General features: G+C 41.8%; 1 protein-coding gene across 1 annotated transcript in view; it reads left to right on the top strand.

The window, feature by feature from the left end:
* The first annotated feature begins 2721 nt into the window (after positions 1 to 2721).
* The window catches only part of REPS2 (RALBP1 associated Eps domain containing 2), a 98654-nt gene continuing 79327 nt past the window's right edge, over positions 2722 to 22048 (top strand). The window contains exon 1 of the mRNA XM_035334034.1: positions 2722 to 2898. Coding sequence (XP_035189925.1) covers positions 2722 to 2898 — 177 coding nt within the window. The remainder of the gene's footprint in view (positions 2899 to 22048) is intronic.

Here is a 22048-nt window from a genome sequence, read left to right as displayed (position 1 = left end):
GACTACCACGTACCGCAGGCAAATATTTCCACTGCCATTACACATTGCCTGTACTTGGCACACATGCATGGTTTCTTGGGGTGCCCCAGTTCTTACAATTGGCATCAGCACACCTGAAGGTGTGCTCAGCCCCACGTGGTGCTCAGCTCACACCTGGCACCAAGGCATGGCGCCGTCCCCTCCACTGTGTGCAGAGAGGAGCGGCACTGCTTGCCCTGCCTCCTCCCCCAGCTCCCAGGGGTTTGGTCCTTTGGAGTCTTGCAGGTTACGGTAGCAGGGCAGGCTGGTTTTGAACATAGACCCTCTGTAAGCTGTGTTTGTGTTTGCAGTGTGGCTGGTAAGATAGACTGTTGTGTTCAGGGGAAATGGGTGTTTCCAGTATCTCCCTGCCATGCCCACCGTAGAAAAACAGACAAATTGAGGCCAACGCATCAAAAAACATCAAGGGATGCCTGGTGGGGTGTTGGAGAAGGGAGAATTTGTTAGGATGAGACGTTAGTAGCACAAGTACTGAGCTGGTCAATTTTCAGCAAGCATCTTCAGTCACAGGAAAATGCAAAATTAGCACAAGATGTTGACAGCTTTTTTTTTTCCTGTCAGAATAATGTCTCTCTTGTTCAAGTTCATCTGTAAGACAGCTGTAGTTCCACAAGCTAATCTGAAGATATTATCCTATTTTCACAAGAGCCATATAAATCAACATGCCTATGGTTAGGTAAAGATGGCCCATGTCATCTTTAAAGATGACCCATGACCATGGTGCAGGTACCTTTTCCTGGCCAGTACCTTGTACCTGACTGAAGGCACAGAGAAGGTGAGCAACATCTGAGGGCTTTCCAGGACTGGGCAGTCCTGGTGCAGCTCACTCTTTGCTCTGCAATGCCTTCTGGAAAGGACTCATGTAATTTTTCTGAGTTTTCCAAGTCAGCCTTCAAGATTCACTTTCTGAGATATAACTGTCCTCCCACCAAACCGTATGTCTTACAATGACAAAATAGCACAGCAATCCTCGGTCCCTAAAGGAACGAAGCTTTCTCCACCCATGGTCCCCTCACCCTCTATCTTTTATCAGGATCACCAGCTGTGCTCCCCGCAGTAACTGCAAATCCCGGCCCATGCAGCATTGCGAACAGCGAGAAGACGGCACGTATATTCGCTGTGGATTAGAGGAATTAAAGGTTCCCCTGTTCTGTGCAAGGGAGAAGGAGGCACGGTTACGTTGTGTGGAGGGGATAACGTAATTTTGAAATGAAACAATAGTTCTTGTTTATGAAGACACTGGTGATGTGCTAGCAAGTGGGATTTTTTTTGGCTTTACAGACAAATTAACTGATGACAACTTTAACTGAAGTAACCTTAACCTAATATTTTCCAGTCAAAACATTATATGAAATTATTTTAATTATATCTGTTCCAGAAGGAATAGTAAACAAGCACATAAAAACTAAAACATGTTTATTTCCTACACATTGTGTATTTCAGGAGCACATCTAACGACATTAGCCACGTGTTGCCAATGGTACAAGAGCGCGAGTGGGGCCATCTGGTTTCTCGGGGGCAGGCCTCTTGTCAGCACCAGAGCCTCCACGAAGAGAAATGCTCGCCCTTCGGCGGGTCGCTGGCACTCATGAAGGCAACCTTCAGTGAAAGCCACAAGTTGGTTACCTTATGGCTTGAATTACTTTGCCTGCTGAAATGACAGGAGGAGAGGCGAGCCTGGCAAGCAACATAACCCCACAGGCAGCCTCTCTGCTGGGATTTTGTGACCTGCCGGGCTTTCAGGGAGGTGCTTGGCCAACACAGGACTATTTGTAGTGCTGCAGAGGAGGAGCTGGTCCAGTGCAGAGCCAAGAAGATGATTACGGGATTGGAGCATCTGTCCCATGGGGAAAGACTAAGTGAGCTGGGGCTGTTTAGCCTAGAGGAGATTGAGAGGGGATCTGATCAACCTCTACAAATACCTGAGGGGACAACGTACAGAGGATGGGGCCAAACTCTTCTCAGTGGTGGACAGCAATAGGACAAGGGGCCATGGGTATACATTGAACCACAGGAGGTTTCATCACCGTATGAGGAAGAACTTTACAGTGAGGGTGACAGAGCACTGGAACAGGCTGCCCACAGGGGTTGTGGAGTCTCCTTCTCTGGAGATATCCAACACCTGCCTGGGTGCCATCCCGTGTAACATGCTCTGGGTGACCCTGCTTGAGCAGGGGGTAGGACTAGGTGATCTCTGGAGGTCCCTCCCAACCTCAGCCAGCATGTGATTCTGTGAGTAGTAAAGGGGAACCTCGTCTCTGGGAGGGCTCTTCGCCCTCGAAGTTAAAGTGAAGAAAGGTAGATAGAGAACACAGTGGCGTTTATTTTCTCTTAGTCTCTCCGCAGTGGCCCACCGAGTCTTAGTCTGAGCGCACCACGGCGCTGCCCGGTGCCGGGTCGCCCACACAGCCTTACTTCGGGCAGCGGGCGGTACTCCCAGCGGCGCCGCCGCCGTCCCTCCGCCCGGCTGCTGGGGGCAACGACACCGTCTCCGTAGCCCTGCGGCAACCTCGGGCTTCACCGCCCGGCCGCGGGAGCTCCCCCGGCGGTGAGGCGAGGGCCGCACCTTCCCCGCCGCAGCGCCGCCTCCCGCCCGCCCGCCCGCCCGCCGCCCCGCCTCCCCCGGCGGCTCGGGCCCCGCCGCCCCGCCGAGCGGCTCTGCCCGCACCGCGCCGCCCCGACATGGAGCCGGGGCCGCCGGGGGGCCCCGCCGCCGGGCTGCCGCTGAGCGAGAGCGAGCAGCAGCGCTACTCCGAGCTCTTCTCGCGCTGCTGCCCGCCCCCCGAGGCGGCCGCCGGGGGCAGCAGCGTGGGCGAGCTGTTCCGGGCCTCGCAGCTGCCCCCGGACACGCTGCACCAGGTGGGTCGGGTCGGGTCGGGGGGCTCCGGGCGGCCGGGGGGCGAGCGGGGCACGGGGCGGCCCCCGGGGCCAGGCGGCGGCACGGAGCCCGGCGCTGCGGGAGGAGGGCACGGCGGCTCGGGGCTGCGGCTCCGGGTCGTTTTGCTTCATTTCTTTTCGTTTTATTTCATTTCGTTTCATTTTATTCTATTGTTTTATTATTTTATTTTATTTTATTTATTTTATTTTATCTTCAGCCAAGCTGTTGCTGCTGCAAATATCCACCCCTCGCCTTTCTCCCTCCCCTTGCCCAGGTGCGTGTGCGTTAGGGGTGGCCGCTGCGCCCTTCACCCCCAGCTTGGCTCCCTGGGGTACACGCAAGGCTGTTCGCAGCCCCCCACACCTGCATGCAGCCTCCCAGGCAGGGCAGCTCGGTAATGCCATGAGCTGCCTCCAAAGAGCTGCCCGGTATCAAAAGGACAGCTGTGTCGGCGGGGCTGCGGATGGCACGCAGCGCGTGGAAGTCTTGCCCTCACCTTGATTTTCGAGGGGTGTTTCAGTGCAGCTGGACACCAAGCGACAGGGTCGCATCGGTGTGCCTGTACCTGAATGTGTTCAGGTGGGAAGCAGGAGGCTCTCGCCCAGTGCAAGCAGCGGAGCTCCGGCAGCAATTCCCCATGGAGATGATGGGGTTCCCGTGAAACCCACCCCAGCTGCGAGGAGCAGCCAGGGCTGTGCTGCTCCCTGCCACTCAGAAGAGGTGGGCTTCTGCTTTTCCCTGCCTGCAGGTGGGTGATTTGACCCACTGATGGAAATTTTCAAGAAGAAAAAATCATGTCAAAGTGGGGCTGAAGTGTAGTTATAGTTGGCCTGAGGGAACAGGACTCCCCCTCCACTCTTTCCTGACTGTCAGGTTGTCTCTCAACAACTTTATATTGTATAAATCCACATTACCTGGGTGATTCTAAATGAGAAAGGTGGTATTTCAAGGATGCTTTTCCCCTCTTACTTGCACTGTTTACCAGACAGGCAAACCGCAGCACTTTGTGTGCAGTCACGCCGTGGCCTTCGACCCACAGGGGAGGTCGTTGGGGAAGGCAAAGGTATCGCATAGATCCAGCACCAAGAGCAGGTCCTTGCAAAGAGGAAGAAGAGGGCATCTAATTTCAAATAACAGCATCCTGAAGAAGTCTATTAAAGCCCTGTTAGTAAATTTGTGTGGCGTTGGTATTAGCCATTTCATTTTCCAAAGAATTACAGAAAAAAAAAAAACACTCTTAGTTTTACTGTGTAGATCCTTATCCTATCATTTAAGTGAATTTGGTTGTCATATTGTCACAGTCTGTTCTGGGGGTTTCTTTGGAGGCTGTTTGGATTATAACATGTGACTTAAGCCTGGAAATGTTTCAGTATTCCTTTTTTCTTTTTTTAATATTTCAGATTATTTCCAGGTATGTTTATGATGTGAGGAGAATGTTACTGGGAAACAAGTCTGTAATTGGCTTCAGGAATCTTCAGGATAATAAGGCCTTTGGGATCTGGGGTTGTTTCTCTTCTTCCTTCCTGCCCTGCCCCTCTTGTTTATATGGCACTAATCACGGTGAAGCTGTGGTCTGTGGCTGGAGCTGCTATCTACCAAGCCCACTGCAGTCAGGTATTCTTACTAACGTTTACTGGAACTGAAGAAAAAAATGAATGGCCATAATGAAAAAAAATTGGAAGTGTGCATCTTCTGATATGGGCAGAAACACAATATTGTTTTTTTTGTTGTTGTTGTTGTTTGTTTGTTTGTTTGTTTGTTTTTTGAGATATCTGCTGATACTTGGTCTTTTGTTATCCTCCAAAAATGAAATTTCGTAGTTTTTTTTTTTTTTTTAAAGTACCATTCTAACAATTGTGGAAACAAGGCATGGAAACAAGGTTCATGGTAGCTCTTTTCTGCTAGTGCTGGGAACGCCCATTTTAGGCAAAAGCAACTCATTTGAGTTAAGATAACATGTTTTCTTTGAAATGACTGTTGACCATGACAGTTTTCTCAAAACAAAACATATCCTTTCAAAATCCCCATCTGTCACAAGTAGTGCTTCGTAAGCTGGCATCTCTACAGAGCCATTAAGAAATGGTTGTGCTGGGTTTTGTCGTGTCAGAAATATGGAAAATGGCTCTGGATTTGGAAAATGGGTTGGAAAATGGCTCTGGATTTCAAGTGAGCTGAGCCCATGCAGTACAGAAGGTACTGAGCACCATTCCCCAGCCCTTACATGGGCTACAGCAGGAGGTGGCCACGGGGCATTTTGTAAGCTTGGTGTGACTTAAGCATTTTTGTCCTCAAGGTAGGCACAAATGTTTTTTTCTAACCGCTGTGCTTCCAGAACTGGCATTTGGTCGCACAGCAAAGTGCTGAACCTGTGCCGTTGCCTTCAAGGTTTTGTACTTGTGTAGTAAGTGGGATAAACCTGTGAGAAAGAGGGAGCCTTTCGTTACAGAGTGTTTGATGGAGGTTTCTTGTTGGTCGGGAGGATGCTGACAGGAGCTATGGGAAATCTCCACCTTCCTTGAATGCAGTGTCAGGGCTTGCAGTCCCGACAAAGGTCCTGTGGGTGCAGCGAGGCGGGAGCCCTGCTGTTGAATATGGCAATTCCTGTGGGGAAAACAAGGACATGTGCTCCCAAACAGCAGAGGCATGGTTTTGTTCGGTTGAAGGTTCATTGGCTCGATCCGGGAGGTAATTTAGATGAAATAGGCTAGGTAGCAGAGAGCAGGTAACATGAGAGCACATGCCAGAAGAGGAAATGCTGGTTTAAATAGGAAAAAAAACAAGAGTGGCCAGGTCAGAAGGAGCAGATGGTGTGCACCCGAGAGCTCTGAGTCTTGCTAAGAATGAAGTGCTTGAACACAGATTCATTAGAGACAGACTCGTTAAAATCAGCTATTCTGCTGGGCCATAGAGTACAGCAGAGACTGTAGCAATTTAACTTGCTTTAGAGAGGGGACCATGGAGAGAACTCAGCAGGAGTTATTTCAGTTCTGGAAAAATGGTTGGAGTTATAATTGGAATTAAAAATGTAAGACGCTTGACAGGACTGGGAAGGGCACAGTAGGGACAGGGCAGCGTGATTTTTGTGGGCCGTGTAATCGTACAGACTCGCAGCATGGCAGAGGCTGGCAGGGACCTCTGGAGGTCACTGGGTCCAACCCCTTGCTCAGGCAGGGACACCCAGAGCAGGCTGCCCAGAACCACATCCATACCTCCCCCTGTACTGCAAGTCTTTGGGTGTGCAGCGCCACAAAGGTTTTATTTAGACTTGCGCAGAGCCTGGGGCGAATCTTTCACCAGGGTCTTTTAAAATAACTCTGTGAAATGTCTACAGTCTCTTGCCTGAAAGATCCATGCTAGGATTGTTTATTTTTAATATTTATGTCAGGGGAGGAAGGAACAGCCTAGTCATGTGCCATGCTGTTACATAGGCTCAGAAATAGAGGAAACTGAATGGCATCAGCCACATATAAATTGAGTGTTGGTCCAGTTGAAAGGGATGTTCCCTGTGTTTTGACTGATAATAAAAGGAAAAAGAACCGAGTTTGTGTGAAGAAAAAACATGCGTGAAAAATAAATGTTTGAATGATTGCATCTCAGGCAGGAGGCACCACTGATGGCCACGAGGAGGTGACAGCAAGATTCACATGCCTGCAAGGGAAAACTCTCTCTGGGGATAAGGGATGAGTCTCTCCGTACTTACCCCTGTGCCACAAGTGGCAGCAGTGGCTATTTTGCATCATCTCATCTGGGGCAATCAGGCATGATCCAAGTTTAAAGCTAGCCATGGTGGAGGACAGCCTCTGCTTGCAGACTCCGTGATCCCAAAGTGCATTTGTTAGGTATGCCAAGTACCAACGGACTGATGTGTGCATGGATTTCGGATAAAAGAGTGCTTTATACAGTTATTACCCACTGGTCTGCAAAGCAGAGGTGCCTTGTGGTAATTTTGCTGTTTCCCAGTATTACTGTGGATCTCTGAAGATTTTGACTAAGAAAGGGAACAGGAGGATGGGGCTCAAGTTTTACACTGAACTCCTTATCTTTTTGATTAGTTTCTCATGTATCTAATTAATTCTCACTCGGTTGTGTGATGGTATCTTTAATTCCTGGTTTTACAAACCTTAATCTTACTTGCGGACTTGCAATATCAGCACAAAGATCCAATTTTATTAAGAAAATGCATTTTTTCCTCTACAAACGAACAAACTGAGTTATTTCGAGCTCCGAGGATGACAAGTACTAATTGTGTGACTCTGGAGCTACACAGACACTGCATTTTTTTAGCTGGACCTCTCCTTCCAGTTCTATGTGAATAGGGAATTCAGACCAGCAGTCTTGCTTTTCCTCTGCATGGTCCATGAGTTATTTTGGTGACTTGTCTCTATAGTTACACTGAATTGTTTAACCCTCCTGTTGTGTTCAAAAGCAGAAGTGTGAATAGATTAAAAAAAAAAAAAAAAGTTGCTGAGCTTCTATTTCATTGGAAAAGTGCCAGTAAAGGGTTGGCTTTTCTATCATTTATTTTTCATAAGCGTGAATTACTACCTGCATGATAGCTGGGGCGGCGTTAGCTTAAAACGGTTTCTCTAGGCAGAAAAGAATAAGAACTGATGGCAGTTAAAATATGAGCTTTTTGAGTGAGGAAAGTCTGGAGTTATTGTTACTTCACAAAAGATAAAATTCACTCTGTTGTGCCCCTGTACAGAATTTGGCATTAAGCTGTTCTCAGTTCTGGAAATACGAGTCAGCTGAACGATGAACAGCAAGCACATCGAAGAAGTCATGTTAGCTAGGAGGGCACATGGAGAAATTACATCCAGCTGACATCTTTGAGTCAGGAAGAAACAAAAGGGAGGTACAATTTTATGTAAGTGATAGAGCAAGAAAAGAAAACTGACATTTCAATATCAGTACTTCTGGCCACAATCCCCCAAACTGCCATTGCCTTTCTAGAGTCACAAGCAGACCTGTATTTATGTAAGAACATCCAAAATCCAGATGTAAAAAATATAGTAGTATTTAAAAAAAAAAATCTAAATTGTACCAAGATAAAGGGCAAAACTTCACCTGAAGCAGTCTTAACAATATATCCCGTTAATAACATTCAGATTTCCTGGTACATCTTTAAACTGTTGTTTGACAGTTTAAACTGTCACTTAGTAGTCACTGCTTACTACTGAGTTTAGAGTGAGTGCATCCGTGTTGAGATGTACAGTAAATAAAATGTAGAAGCCGGTCCTTCTCAAGTGTGTTTCAAGTCCTGCTGTAAAACCAGAGACTTCTGAACCTGCTTGACATAGACTTCCCGCTGATGATCAGAAATAGTGTGGTCAAGACCCGTAGCCTTCATTAATTGACCTTCATTACAACTAAGTATGGATTCATTATTTTATTTTCCAATACAATAATGCTTTGCTACCCAATGATTTAAAATAACTGCACAAGAGGGATGGAGGAATAAGGTCCATTGGGATGAAAAATGAATAACTTTCATTCTACATGAGAGAGTGCTGCAGAATAAAACAATGATGATGAAGGTTTTTTTTTTTTTTTTTTTTTTTTAAATGAGTGCTTTTGTTATGTTGCTTGTGTAAGTGCAGTGGGTTCAACTAAACAGTTGAATATAACCTCTTACTTTTGTGCATATCTCTGCAGCAACATGCTGTCAGTATTCTGATGTTTCCATGTGGACTGACTGATGTTCACAACCTGTGCTGCAATGGAGATGTTATACAGAGAGCTCACCTGCTTCGGCTGGGGGAATATAGTGCAGACACCCCCATAAATCAGGGTTGGTGTAAACTCAAAGCATGAATTTAGCTGATCTGAAAATCTTAGCAAAGACATTTGTGAAAGACAGAACAAGCATTTCTGTGACAAAAAAAGGGATAAATAACTTATTTAAATTTAAAATATGATGAGTTGAGAAATACGTTTGATATGATATTTGTAAAGCAAGTTTATTTGATGTATTAACATCTAAACATACTGACAGTGTAGTAAAACAAAAAATTAATAAGCAATACATGCTAGTTCAGTTGTTTGTCTGCAGAAGCTGAGTGGATGAGCTAGTGGATAATTAACTACAAAAGGTTGCTGGAGTGAAAAACCAACTGTTGGACAATAACAACCTCCTCTTCCTGAACAGAGGGAAGACTTTCTTTTTTTTTCCAGTGTATTTCAGCAGCATTGTTTAGTTACCACCTCATACAAGATGAAAACTCTATTGGGAAGAATTTGGTTGTTTTCATGCAGTTCAGATACGATAATGAGGTGGAAGCATGTGGGAGGATGAGATCCATTAGTGCTGTGATTTGTAGGACGCAGTGACCAGAAAAAATCAGCTAAAGCACTAACTGCAAATTGCACTTAATTTATTTAGGAAAATATTTAAAACAGAAAACATGTTTTTGTAAATTTACAAGTGTTTATAAACATAAGAAATGTATAGTTTTTCTAGCAGATGAAAATAGTCTGCTTTTTTTTAAATGAATTCCAATTTACATCTAGATTTATCTTTGCATAAATCACAGGTGTATTTACCTCTGCAGGTAGGTGTATCTCTTATCAAAGAACATAAAAAATCAAATTGCTTGCAAAATAAAAATTAAGATGCATAGTAAGCTACGTAGCCGCTTAAATGCGATTAAATATACTACTTAAACATGTTATCATACATTAAAAAAAAAAAAAAATAATCATGCCCTGGTGTCCCCTTGCCTGGGCGAGGGCTGGCAGGTGCTGTGGGGGTGACAGCCATGTCTGAGCAAGCTGGCCCTGCATCGCACCTTGAACTGCATGCAGCGCTGTGCTAGCCTAAACCACTCTATAAACAGCATGATGTGCGTTAACTGAGGGGCAGGGAGTTAGAGTAGGTCAGTGGAAGGTGTTAACAACCTTCTGAGTGTGTCCAGTCTGTTCATGAGCGGAAGGCCTGAGGTTGACTTGGCGGTGGCGAGGCCTGCAGTTGGGTGTGAGGTCTCGCCAGCTGGATCGAAGCCTGCTTATACTACCCAGCAGTTACACGCTGCTTGTTAAATGGTCTCTTGTCCCTAGATGAGTCATTCAGTGGTCTTCCTAATGAATATAAATTACTGTGCACAGCTGCAAGAGTGCCCTGCATGGAGCAAGGTGGCTAGGGATTGCCTTTTAAGAAAGGGTCTTGAGAAGCTTCGAACAGCCTGGCTTCCAAAGCGTGTTTTTAGCTGGTGTGTTCTTCCTCTCCTTTATTTTTTCCTTCCAATGCCCTGAGCAGTCTTCCCCATCCAAAAAAACTGCAAATGGTTCTTCCAGTATCTCCTGTTTGTATCTGCATAGTCCTGTAATCTTCATGTGCAACTCAGCTGGTCCTCTTCTGCAACAGGAGATGGCAAAGAACTAGTCCTTTGAGCAGGGTCGTACTTGAAATGCTGGATCCAGAACTTAAAATTCCCATTGGGTAATGGCACTGAACATTTAGAATCTGCTAATGGGAAACACGTGGCTGAGCCTGAATTTAAGCTGTCTGTACATGGCCTGTAGTGTCTGCTCGCTCATTACCGTATGAATCATGAAGCTGAGTTCTACCTTCAATAGCAAATGTCTGTAGTGTTGCTGTATTATTATTATTGTTATAAGTTTCAAGTGGTTTTGGCATCAGCCTTTCACGTTATTATTACTATTTTTCCCTCTTCTGAAAGTCTCTCTTTCCATACCGGGGAACATTAGATCAGCTTTGGCATAGGTAACGTTTCACATTTCATGCGTTCTTTACTTACGGCATAATTTACACAATGATGGCCTATGAAAAGCCAATATGATGCTCTTTCAGAATATAACAATGTGTCTAGTCTTCTGCAAAACAAGATGAGAACTCTGGGCTAAAAAATAGAGTCAGAATTATTTTGTTACCAACAGTAACGGCAGTGGAGCAGTAAAAGGTGAAGTACTTAGAAGTTTCAAAGGCCAAAAATAAAAGTAAATGGGGAGGGAGGCAAAAACAACTCGATAGTGTGATTTATGTATACATTTATTTTGCTTTCCCTCCTCTTGGCATAACCGCTGCCCTTATAAGAACATCTTTCTGTTTTAATAGATGTAGGCTGCCTTTCCTTTACTATCTACGGATAGAAATGCAAATACAAGCCATGATGTTAAATATGCTATTAAATGCTCTCATACTGTGCATGAGCAGTGGAGATGATGTAATCTTGGACTCTGTGCAATGTTGCTGCTATGGAGTCCTGTGTTCTTTAGCAGAATTTAGGATGAACACTTGGTTTAGACACAAACAAGTAGGTTCTTGCTGACTGAATGATGCATTTCAACACATGAAATGCAAGCATGTTGTTTGAAATGATGATAATTTTAGGTTTTAGCTTAGTGATGTGGAAGAGAGAAATTTAAACCGCTTTTTTAAGTGATGTGTTGATTCAAACTATAGGTAAATAAAGATCAAGAAAGGGCAGGAATGGTCCTCTGCACGCACTATATGCAATGAAGTTATCAGCTAAAATGGTATGCCTTCAGTTAAGTCTTTTGACAACTTTTCAGTCATATAAAAATGATCCATACATTTCAATGAAAGAAGATTTTAATTTTTGCAGTATTGATTAAGATAAATGCACAACTGAAGAGAGTAGTGTTTAGATATTTGCTGCGTTGCTTTAAAAAGTACCTGCTTTAAGCACTAAGGAAATGAACTCAGGTAATGTGCCAAATGTGGTAAAATGGGATTGGTGCAGGGAGCATCAAGATTTTTTGGGGCTGCCAGTCTAGAAAATCACATCACAGCAAATTCAGAAGGAAAAAGGCTTACTCTAGGAAAAAAAAAAAAAAAATATTATAATGGGAGATCATAACGGGAGATAACAGTTTCTCTTTGTAGCAAAAATGTATCACAGAGTCTCTGTTCTCCTCTATATTAGTAGAGTCTCATTATATCTGCGAAGCAGAATAAAACCCACAATTAAATTTTCATGAAAAATGCCAGAATTTCTTCCGGTCTTCTGAAGCAAAGTTAAATGTGAGAAATGTTCACAAAAGAAGGTGATTTTGAAGTGTTTAAAAACCTATAATTTACTGAGCTAAATCAAAGCGCATTGTTTTGAACTGCTTAGGTGTTAAAGCACTGTGGCATCTTGAATGGGTAAGTTTTGGGAAGGATGTCATTTATGCACATCATCTCTTGGTCCTTCCTCTTGGTTAGACTAGTTCTGCTGTTAGGTGGAGCTGTAGTGGTGGCCAGGCAGCTCCTGGATGTGATCTGCTGAGGAACCGTGAGAGCGAGGGTGTGAACCATCAAAACTACAGCTTCCACAAGATTCTGTGGTACTTTTATATTAATGCATCCTGGAAAAAAATATTTCAAGCAGAAACTTGAAAAGCTCATTGGAATTTGAATGTTCTTTCAGGATGAAACTCAAGATTTTGCAGTATTTTCAATTAGTTAAGATCAAGATGACTAGAACTGGTGGTTGCCATCTATCCGGAGAGTATTTATCCATTTGTCATCACTTCTTGAATACTAGCTGTTGTGATTTTTAGCAACTTGAAGCACTTTTTGTCACTGCTTTCAGAATGTCCCATCTCTTTTATTGTTTTGCCGATATTGTTTTAATTATAAAGAGAGGACTAGGAGGCACCAAATATCAGATCTTCAGTGCAGAGTTGTCCGTAACTGATTCTCATTCTGAGAAGTAAAAAGCTAAAATTTATGAAGAATGAGTTTTCTCTATCATTGCTGAAGTTTTGGAAGACCTAGATAATTGTGGCTGCTAGAAATGTTCTCCTTTCTAGCTGTGGGAATGTATCCCATGTAGACAGTAACGTTCCTTGCTATCAAATCTCTTCTGTAAACTCTGAATTCAGCATTAATGGTAAAAAGGCGTCTTGAAAATTCTTCTTTGGACCCAAAATACACTAATTCCATCCTTAAACAGAGGAAGAAACAAAAACTGAATGCAAGTCATTTCCAGAGTGATAGTATTTTACACACAGTGGCGTGGCTGCTCAGTTACTGGCCTGGTACCTTTCCGGTGTGGTAACTGCAATGCTGATGCCTACCAACAGATTTTTGTGCTGCTGATAGTTTGATCTCTTACGTTTTTGGTAGGCAGCATAAAGAACAGGTAGACTGAAGCTAGTTTCCTATTACAAGAATGTAAGCGTCCAAGTAGAAGAGTGCTGGGAGGTAGGAAAGCAGTGAATCTCATCCAAAGCTGTGGCTGTGAAAGAGGCTGGAGAGGAGGGAGGCTTGAAAGAATCAGCCAGGTGCACGCTGAGGAATATCTGGTTTGGGAGGAGATCAGAAGGCAAAAATAAATAAATCCCAATTTCATTGTTAGCTGCGGCTCTCTGTTGTTGAATAATGAAAGGCAGAGACCAGGAAGCTGCTTGTTTCTGGTTTTCATTAGATGCTGTAGATACCATGGTGATGAGCAGGTTATAAATATAAATGTCGGCCGCAGATAGAACATGAAACAGACTGGAACCTGGTAACCTTTAAAAAGAGGGTAACATAAGGTTTAAAATTATGCTGATGTCTGAAGCTTCCTTCGGAGTCCTTGAGAAGTGCCTTAAAAAGCCTATCAGTAGTTTAAAAATAAAAAATAAAAGGCAAAAAAAAAAAAAAATCACACATCTGAAATCTTATCCTGTTTATGTTAATGCAATCTCATGCGATGGCACCAGAGTTAGAAACGAAGAGACCCTCAGCTTTCTGTTTTCCACAGCCCATGTGTTAAGCCACTTTAACAAAGAGCATGCTTCGATTTTTTTTTTTTTTTTTTTTTTTTTTCCCCACTTGTAAACCTGCTGCTACCCATGCTTAAGTGGGGACTTTTTAAAAGAACAGCACTACGTTCGTATTCTGGAGATAATGTTGTACTTGTAAAATAATACATCTATGAAGTCATGCCTTTCCAAAAGTGTTTTGAATGTTTTGAGAGGAAGGAACCTGAATGGGAGTCTGGATGTCACAGAACCTGGCACTGCACAGTACACCTGGCACTGCACAGTGCAACTGGTCAGGGCAAATATTGTCTCAGGACAAGAAGGAGCACCACCAGGCAATACTGATGTCAGCAGGAAAATAATTCTTAATGTTATTTACATTGAGTTATGTGTCGCTTATTTTTCTTCTCTCTCTCTGTTCTCAGCTGTATCATAGGATTTATACCTTTTATTTGAACTAATCTAAATCTGGACCCTCCTTGAGGACATTATTCTCCAAAGGATTGTTTCTCTTTAGAAAATACTCATTAACTGTTTTTTTTTAAGACTGCATTATTTACTGTATACATATTTGATTGCAGGGAATGTGTGTGAGAGGAAAGACTCTTGAGTTCAGTCTAGCAAGGTACTTTGTGTCAGTATGATCACTGAATTTAAGCCATACAGCAAAAGAGGGCACTCAGATACTGAAGAACAGGTCTTAAAGTGACTATCTCTTAGTAGGAGAAACATCAAAAAGAGCAAAAGTGGAGAATAAGTGTGTTAAGCTCCTTCTTTTTTAAATGCACTATATCGTTTGAAGTATTTGGCAGTGTTTAAATTTGGTTGTAACTATCATTTGCACTTACACTGAGACAAGCACGGCAATACTTGGGTCCTTCTAGAAACCTTCTAGTCACTCAAGTGTAAATTAAGTTTCAAAATAGGAGAGTGTTTGACATATTTTAATGAAGAACAATGTGGCAAGGGCTGTAGAGATGAAATACTTTTAAAGTAATGGATTAGAAGTGCTATCTAGTTTTCCATGATCCAGATTGACCTGTATAGGGTTTCTTATCCAGGATATAGGAATTCTGGTAAAATATGGTGCCTTTAATAGTTGTAGGACTGTCCTGTGGTCAAATTGGCTAAAACAGTGTTTCTACAGTTTCCGCAGCACTTTCTAGTTGTGTGACACGATCAGAATGTGACTACAGAGTTCAGAGAAGCACTAAGTTTGTCCAAAGAAATTAAGTAATTTGAGCCAATGATAAATATTTGAATAATTTTGCCTTCTTTCCTGTTGGCTGTTGCAAGACAACACTTCTTCCAAGCAACACTGTACAGGAGTTTTCTTTTGTAGAAGTATGCTAAGGCATTTCAAAAACAGGTCACTGTTGCTATAAAATGGGCAAGACAATAGTTTTGTAACGAACGAGCATACCAGAGCTGTGTAGTTCCAAGGAAAGGTAGATCTTCCCCGCATTAAAGCGTAACGGATTTTAATCTAAAATGACTTTTTCTTCCCATGAAATATTAAATATAAATCATTTATTTTGGCTTGCTGCTGATGTTTCTGTTCTGTTAGACACGTGCCTGTCCATGCAGTTTATACCTTGTTATGATATATTTCACTCTGTTGACTTAGCCTTTCCTTGTGGTCCGCTGGTGAGGATTGTTACAAGCGTCATACTGGAAGTATTCTGGACCTTTTCTTCATGGCAACAGAAGTTCATTTATTACCAAGGTTGTGAGCGGAATATGAAAGTTCTTTATGTCCTTGTGTGTACACCCGTCAGTCTCATTAGATACCAAGGTAGACTGTCAGCATTTCACATCTGTTTTTTAACTGCTTAAATGGCTGACGATGCATTTGAGTTTCTGAACGTGTAAGGTACGCTATGGGGAAAGCATCTTTCCTCTGGTTCTTCACAAGGAGCTTGCTTAACATGCCACCCAGCTCTTTATGCAACGTGGGTTTCATCTGCTGCTGAGAATGACCTACCACCTAATTGTCTTTCTGTTACCATTATGTCATTACCCATGGGCACGTCTTCCTGAAAGGTTTTGCCATTTCCTACATAACTGCATGGTTTCAGCTCAAAAACAATCACAGAAATAACTTACAGTTTCCTTTATTGCTGCTTATTCCACTTCACCTTTCTTAATGTAATCTAAAATTTGCCAATTTCCCATGTCATGGGGTCGGGCTATTTTGGCCAGGTTTTGAAATAAAATGAGGCTTGTGCAATAATACTGTTAATTCAGCCCAGTAATAACTTCTGAACCTGTTCACTGTCTACAAAACCTCACAGAAAATTAAGAGACTTTGAAGAGGTGAAGTTCCTAAGTTATGTGAAAGACAAGTCATTTGGTAGAAGAAAGCCCTATTAATTTTCCTGCTGAGGGAAAGCTCCCAGGGTGGACTCAAGTCACATTAAAGAATTTGTTTAGGAATGTCACTTCAAGGCAGGGATCCAGAGGAAATTGGGATTCATTGCTCTTGCTGCTCATGGGGGGCTCTTCCTCGGACCCGACATAGATATGAATAGTAGTTTGGGCATGAGCTAAGCGAAGGGTTGCAGAATAGTGATATAAAAGCCGCTGTGCTGGTGAGTAAAGAGGGGCAAAAGGGGATGGTGAGTCTCTCTGTGTCTGCTCGGGGATGCTATTTTGGTGCCTCCCTCTGCCCCCTCATCCCTCCCCACGCTGCTCCACCTGCGCTGCTCTTTGTTCCCCTCCGCTCCAGCTGGCGACCTAGAAGAGCCAAGAGAGCTGCTGCCTCAGCGCTTCTCTGCATCTGCCAGGAAATAAATACAGAGAGGGAAGAGAAACGGAAGGGATGCGTTCTTGCTCTTTTTGTCGGCTTTGCTTAGGGCTTTTTTTAATTGTACGCCTTGCAAAAATGTATCACTGTGAGAAGATTTCCTTGAAATTGGAGCTGGATCCTGCCGCTGCCTTGGTTTCCTTAGTTTTTTGGCATTAAGAAAAATGCAAGGCTTCAACAGTGATGCATTGGAGCTGGATTCTCATTTTTACCACCGTTAAATATACCACTGCTATTGAGAGGTTTGATGCAGTCCCCTAAAGGCTTTTCAGGGGTTGTGTTCTGTTCGCATACACCCCTCAGTCATGCAGCTCTCCGTAAGGTGTCCTACGTGTGCAGGTGGGCAGCCTGAATTTGATCTTGGTGTTGCTTTGGGAGTTGTTTGCTTTCAGTTTTATAAATTCCCTCTAACTCTCTTTTTGGAAGCTGAATATTACATGGTGGCACTATTCCTGCTCCTTTTTTGCCTATATTTTCTCCTGGTGTTTCCAGCCTCGTGGAATCTGCCTGGGCATTGGAGAGAGTGCTCCCATTGCTTTCCTTGTTGTATGGGGACTTGGGGGTTCCGTGACACCCCCAGTGATGTCTCACCCCGTGGCTGGGGTTCAGATGAACAGGGGGATTGTGTGAGACACAACAAGCAGGTGAACCTTTCACGTGTATAACATGCCATCTCAGCATGTCACAATTAAAAGCTACTTCTGAATTAAATACCTAGATTCAACACCTTACGCTCTTTCCTGTTTTTATTTTTATTTTTATTTTTATTTTTTCCCCAAGGGAAACACTGATTTCTTCAGCCCTTTTTCAGCACCCCTAAATCGTTTATCAGCAACTTCTCCAGTGGTTTCCCTTCAGGAAGTTTCACTTCTTGTGGTGCAAGAGCTGGCTTCATGGCACTGCTTGTTTTGTAGGACAGGCTGGCTGCCTGAATTTCCTTGGCACTGAGCTCATGTCTTAATGCATAATATTTCTCTTGTCATGGGTATATCTCATTATTTATCTCTATATCTCTTTCATTTTCCCTTAAGAGCATCAAGTCACCTTTTGAAAGCATTTACTTTTTTTAATGTATGTTTTTTTTTTTTTTTTTTTTTTTGTAATTATGTGTACAAAAAATGAGTAATAGATTTTCTTTAACTTCCTACTACGTCTCTGCTGTCTGTTTTTCCCTAACATATAAGGAAAGTTTGCCTTAGTTTCCAAATTCCATTACAGAAATGTTTAGGTATAAGTGTTGCAGGGAAATGCTTCGTTGCAGAAAAAAAGTATAACTATTTCCAATGGAATTTAAAAATAACAAAACACCATCTCATTGCAGAAGCATTTCTGCCAATATTAAATCTTGGGAAGGAACGTTTAACAAAATCTAATAATGAACCAAATTTTGTCTGACCATCTACATTTTGACTTCGTAAATGTGTTTGAGGTTTTAAACCACACAAAACATTTGTGACATGGTTTGTTTGAAGGACTGTTGGGAATGCAAGATAATTTCTGAAACAATATATTATCATTAATGTTCTATATGTTCATGGGGTTTTGACAAATACTACTCAATATACCTGCTTTTGCTTAAGATTAACAAGTCTTTAAATATTACGAAAAATCAAAGCAATGTGTTAGTCAAAGACACCATAAAATCCCTGTTGTTGGTCTCTTTAAAAACTGTCATATATCCTGTGCTCAACCAGCTTGCCCAGCCTGGAGCGAGCTCCATGTGTGCTCTGAAGGCACCGGTGCTGACCCTATCTTCCTTATTCCTCAGAAGGAATTTCCTTCTTGCTCAAGGGGGTAGTTCCGTGAATGGTTCATGAAGATGTTGATGTCCTTAAGAACAGCTTAGTTGCATGCAGACAGGCTTGAAGTTGCAGTTCTTACAGATGCATTGAGACAGTAGATTGTATGGTGCTTGAGGACATGGTTTAGTGGGTGACATTGGTGGTAGGGTGATGGTTGGACCAGATGGTCTTGAAGGTCTCCAACCTTAATGATTCTATGATTCTGTGATTGCCTAGTGTGTTTGCCAGTATCATTTTATTTTATTTCTTTTTCTATTCTAGTTTTTAAAAACATCATTCCTAGTGCCATGACTTTGTCCTGTGGTCACAAACACTCTTTGCCCCTGAAACCAACCTTGGCCAAGGACCAGAAAAAGAGGCATATTTATTGGAGGCCAGTTTTCAGTTTTGTTGGAAATATTGCCGCTGCCCTGTAATAACTAGACCTTTTCTGGTGAAATGAATTCACAGTAAATGTCCTGTTGAGTAGGAGATGTTTCTTATTCATTCCATGAAAAATGAGCCATGGGGGCAAGCTAAGTTGGATGATGGCCATTTTATACTCCTGTCAAAATTTACAGAAGACCAGCAGCTAACCTGAAAAGAATTTTATTGTAAAATGCTTAATAACAAGACTTAAAACACACAAAAAACAGAGTTTAACTTTTTTTATAATGTTTTATTCCTCTGAGACTTTTATTCTTGAAATTTCATTTGACTCCAACTTGTTCAATGTGTCTATTTTTTTTATGTGCTGTGCTCTCATCTTTAGGCCGTGTTGTAGATTTGGACTTAAGTGGAATGTAAATATCTTGCACAGGAATCCCAAGTTGAATCCTTCCCAAAGTTTTTGTAGAAAATCAATTTCCTGTGAGGAGTGTCAAGATTTTTATGGTTAATACTCCACGGAAATGCCTCTTTTTTTTTTTTTTTTTTTACCAAGCTGGAAAAAATCTGGTATTGTTATGCAATACAAATTTTGTGCTTTTGATGTGCTATAAATTCAATTACATACCTTGTTAAAATTTCATATAAAAGTGTGAGGACAACAGCATTCGTATTATTTTGGTTTGAGTTAATTCCTTTTGACATTGAAGTGTAGAGCCAAAAATTTTCAATGTTGTGAGAATCACTATGAAGAAAGCAATTCTGAGGGCTTTGAAAAATATGAGAGGCTATGGTATGGTGCCCAAATACTGTGACATTAAAAAGAAAGGTAGAAAGTACAATATTCCATTGTAAACTAGTTTATTTGGATCCTTTTCACATGACTTTGTGAACCAGAATTTTTTCCATGTATCTGAATCTGGAAGCATGAAATGGGCAGGTCAACCAATAGGTTTCTATAAGGGTGTGGCTATTTCAAGGAATTGCAGATTTTTTTTTGAAAAATCATTTTTTTATTGTTCCAAATGTGTCATATTGTTTTGGTGGCATTTTGCTGGCTTTTGCTTCTTAGTGGAACATTTGCAATTGTTGAATTTGAACAGTTTTTTTGAAATTGAACAGTTTTTCCATGATCATTTGCCTAGGAAGATAGAAGTAAACAGTAGATTCATGTATCTCTCACCATTTAGGAGAGAAAGGTAGCACAGTTTGTCTTCATTTGTCAAAATTAAAATCATCCTGGTTTTGTGCATACCTCAGGATCATCATACAGTCATGAGTCATGATTCTTCAAAGTTGTACTTTATCCATCAGTAACAAGTATCTCTTTTTGTGTTAATAAGGTACGTACAGCATACAGATATTGTTTGACATACCAATACTAAATGGAGTTTTGAAACTGTAATGAATTTATTCATGCATTTGTACCAGCCATACGTGTTGAGAATAGAGGTGTTTTTTTTTTTTTTTTTTTCCAAATACAACTTACACTGACCAGAAACTTAGGAATTTAGGAAATTTACATTTTCATTGTTTCATACTCAGTGGTGTATTTAATTTTCTTGTTTTTAGTTAAAGGGAAGTTGTTTTAATTCAGAACTAACATAGTAGCAGCGGTTATTTTAAAAAAAACATTTTACCTTAATACATTATTTCCCATAAAATCTGAGAGTTAATAAAAAAGTTGTTTCAAAATGTGCATGTAGTGTTTTGTTTTTAGAAGATAAAGTACTCATGAGGAAAAGTGTGGAGTTGTTTTCTGTTCAAAATGATTGTAGTTTCTAGTGGCTGAAAATGGTTCATTTGTGTATTATATAATAATTTTCTTAGAAAGTGAGTGTGACTAAAAGCTGGGGGAGGAACTCCATTTTGCAGTACTCAGCAGTCAGCCCACAACTGTGGTGAGAAGTGTGGCACGGATGGATGGTCTTCTTTGGTTATACTGGGGATGGGTCATATAGGAGCGCAGATGTAAAACTGGCATTTCTTGCCAGCTCCATGCAAGTTCCAGCAATTTGTAAGGCAAAAAAGAAATGTCTGTCATCATGTCTTCATCTTCTCATTCCTACCCTTGGCCTACCCCCCAAAAACAATGATGAAATGCAATCTAGATTTATTTTAAGTACTCACACATGTGGAGAAATCACTCCCACTTCTTGACTGAAGACCCAGTTTCAACAGCAAAATAAAACTAAACCACAGTTGAAAGACTTCAAGTGAAGAAATGAAGCAATAATTTTGTGTTCAAGTTGTTTCTATATTTAAACTTACTTTCTGTAAGCTGATAGTAATAAGAATATCTGAAAGTTAACCTTCCAGTGCAAAATCAAGCTTGGGACATACCAAGCTTGATTTTCCGTAATAACATTCTTGCCGTGCAGCAAAAAGCAGGTAGAGCAATACTTGCTAGGTAGGACCAGAGGGAATGGGAGTGTCAGAAACAGGACTTTCCATGCAGTCTTGCTCCCTGTGCTTAACAAAGTAGCTGTTGTTAAGTCTGCTAAGCCAACAGATTCCTGTGCAAAAGCATTGAGGGAATTAAAAGCTTAATCAGCCCCTGCGCTCTCAGGAGTTCAAATGGTTTAGACATGGAAAATAGGGGAAAGAGTGTATATTTGTTAAGTACGAATGCTTTTGCTTATTCTCAGTCAGGCTCCAAACTAAGAAAGCAGTTAAGAAACTTAGGGGTTTCCAGCCCGTGAGCATTCCTAGTGAATTCACATGGGGCTATTTCATGCGGATCTCGGAGAGAGAAATCCTTTGAATCGTACAGCTCTTATGTAAGAAGAGAATTTCCAGCTTGGCCATACGGAGTACGCTGTTACTAAGATATAAATTTATTAAGTCTTCTGTGGCTTCGCCTTTTGGTGGACTTTGGCCTCCTTTTGTGAATGTTTTGGGGCTTTAATTGCACGGTAAACTATTTACTTCACACAATTCCTTTCCATTTAGTGCATAAATTTTGTAGAAAGTGGAAGGCAGAGGCTTATGAGAAGGAAAAGAGGCTGCTGCTGTCTGTACAATGTGGATAGGCACACAACACGGTCTTTGATACCCAGCTTTTATTTGTTTCAAGCAACAATTCACCTAAGGGTTTCAGTCTTAAATGTAAAACTTACCAATATTAAATAACAGGAAAGAAATGAAAGGAATTAAAAGGAAAAAAAAAAAAAGATTGATAAATAGTTTATTTGCTGTCCTGTTGCATATGCTTAATTTTTAATGCTGAAAGAAAGAAATGCTAAAAATGAACAGATACTTGGAAAAGCTGCATGCAATAAGCTTTTACAAATCCTTTTTATTGTAGTATGCAGTAATGTGTACAGATGTCTTTTTGTTTTTCTAGATTAATTCCAGAAAGTCCTATGAAAGAGTCATAAGAGCCTCACAGCTGATGTTTTTTAATACCCTGGCTGCTGCAATGTTTCACCCTAGTAACACAGG

This window comes from Oxyura jamaicensis, chromosome 1 (assembly GCF_011077185.1).
Source record: "Oxyura jamaicensis isolate SHBP4307 breed ruddy duck chromosome 1, BPBGC_Ojam_1.0, whole genome shotgun sequence".
NCBI lineage: Eukaryota > Metazoa > Chordata > Aves > Anseriformes > Anatidae > Oxyura > Oxyura jamaicensis.
The sequence above is the reverse complement of the archived record's forward strand: the minus strand, read 5'-3'. Positions and strand labels throughout refer to the sequence as shown.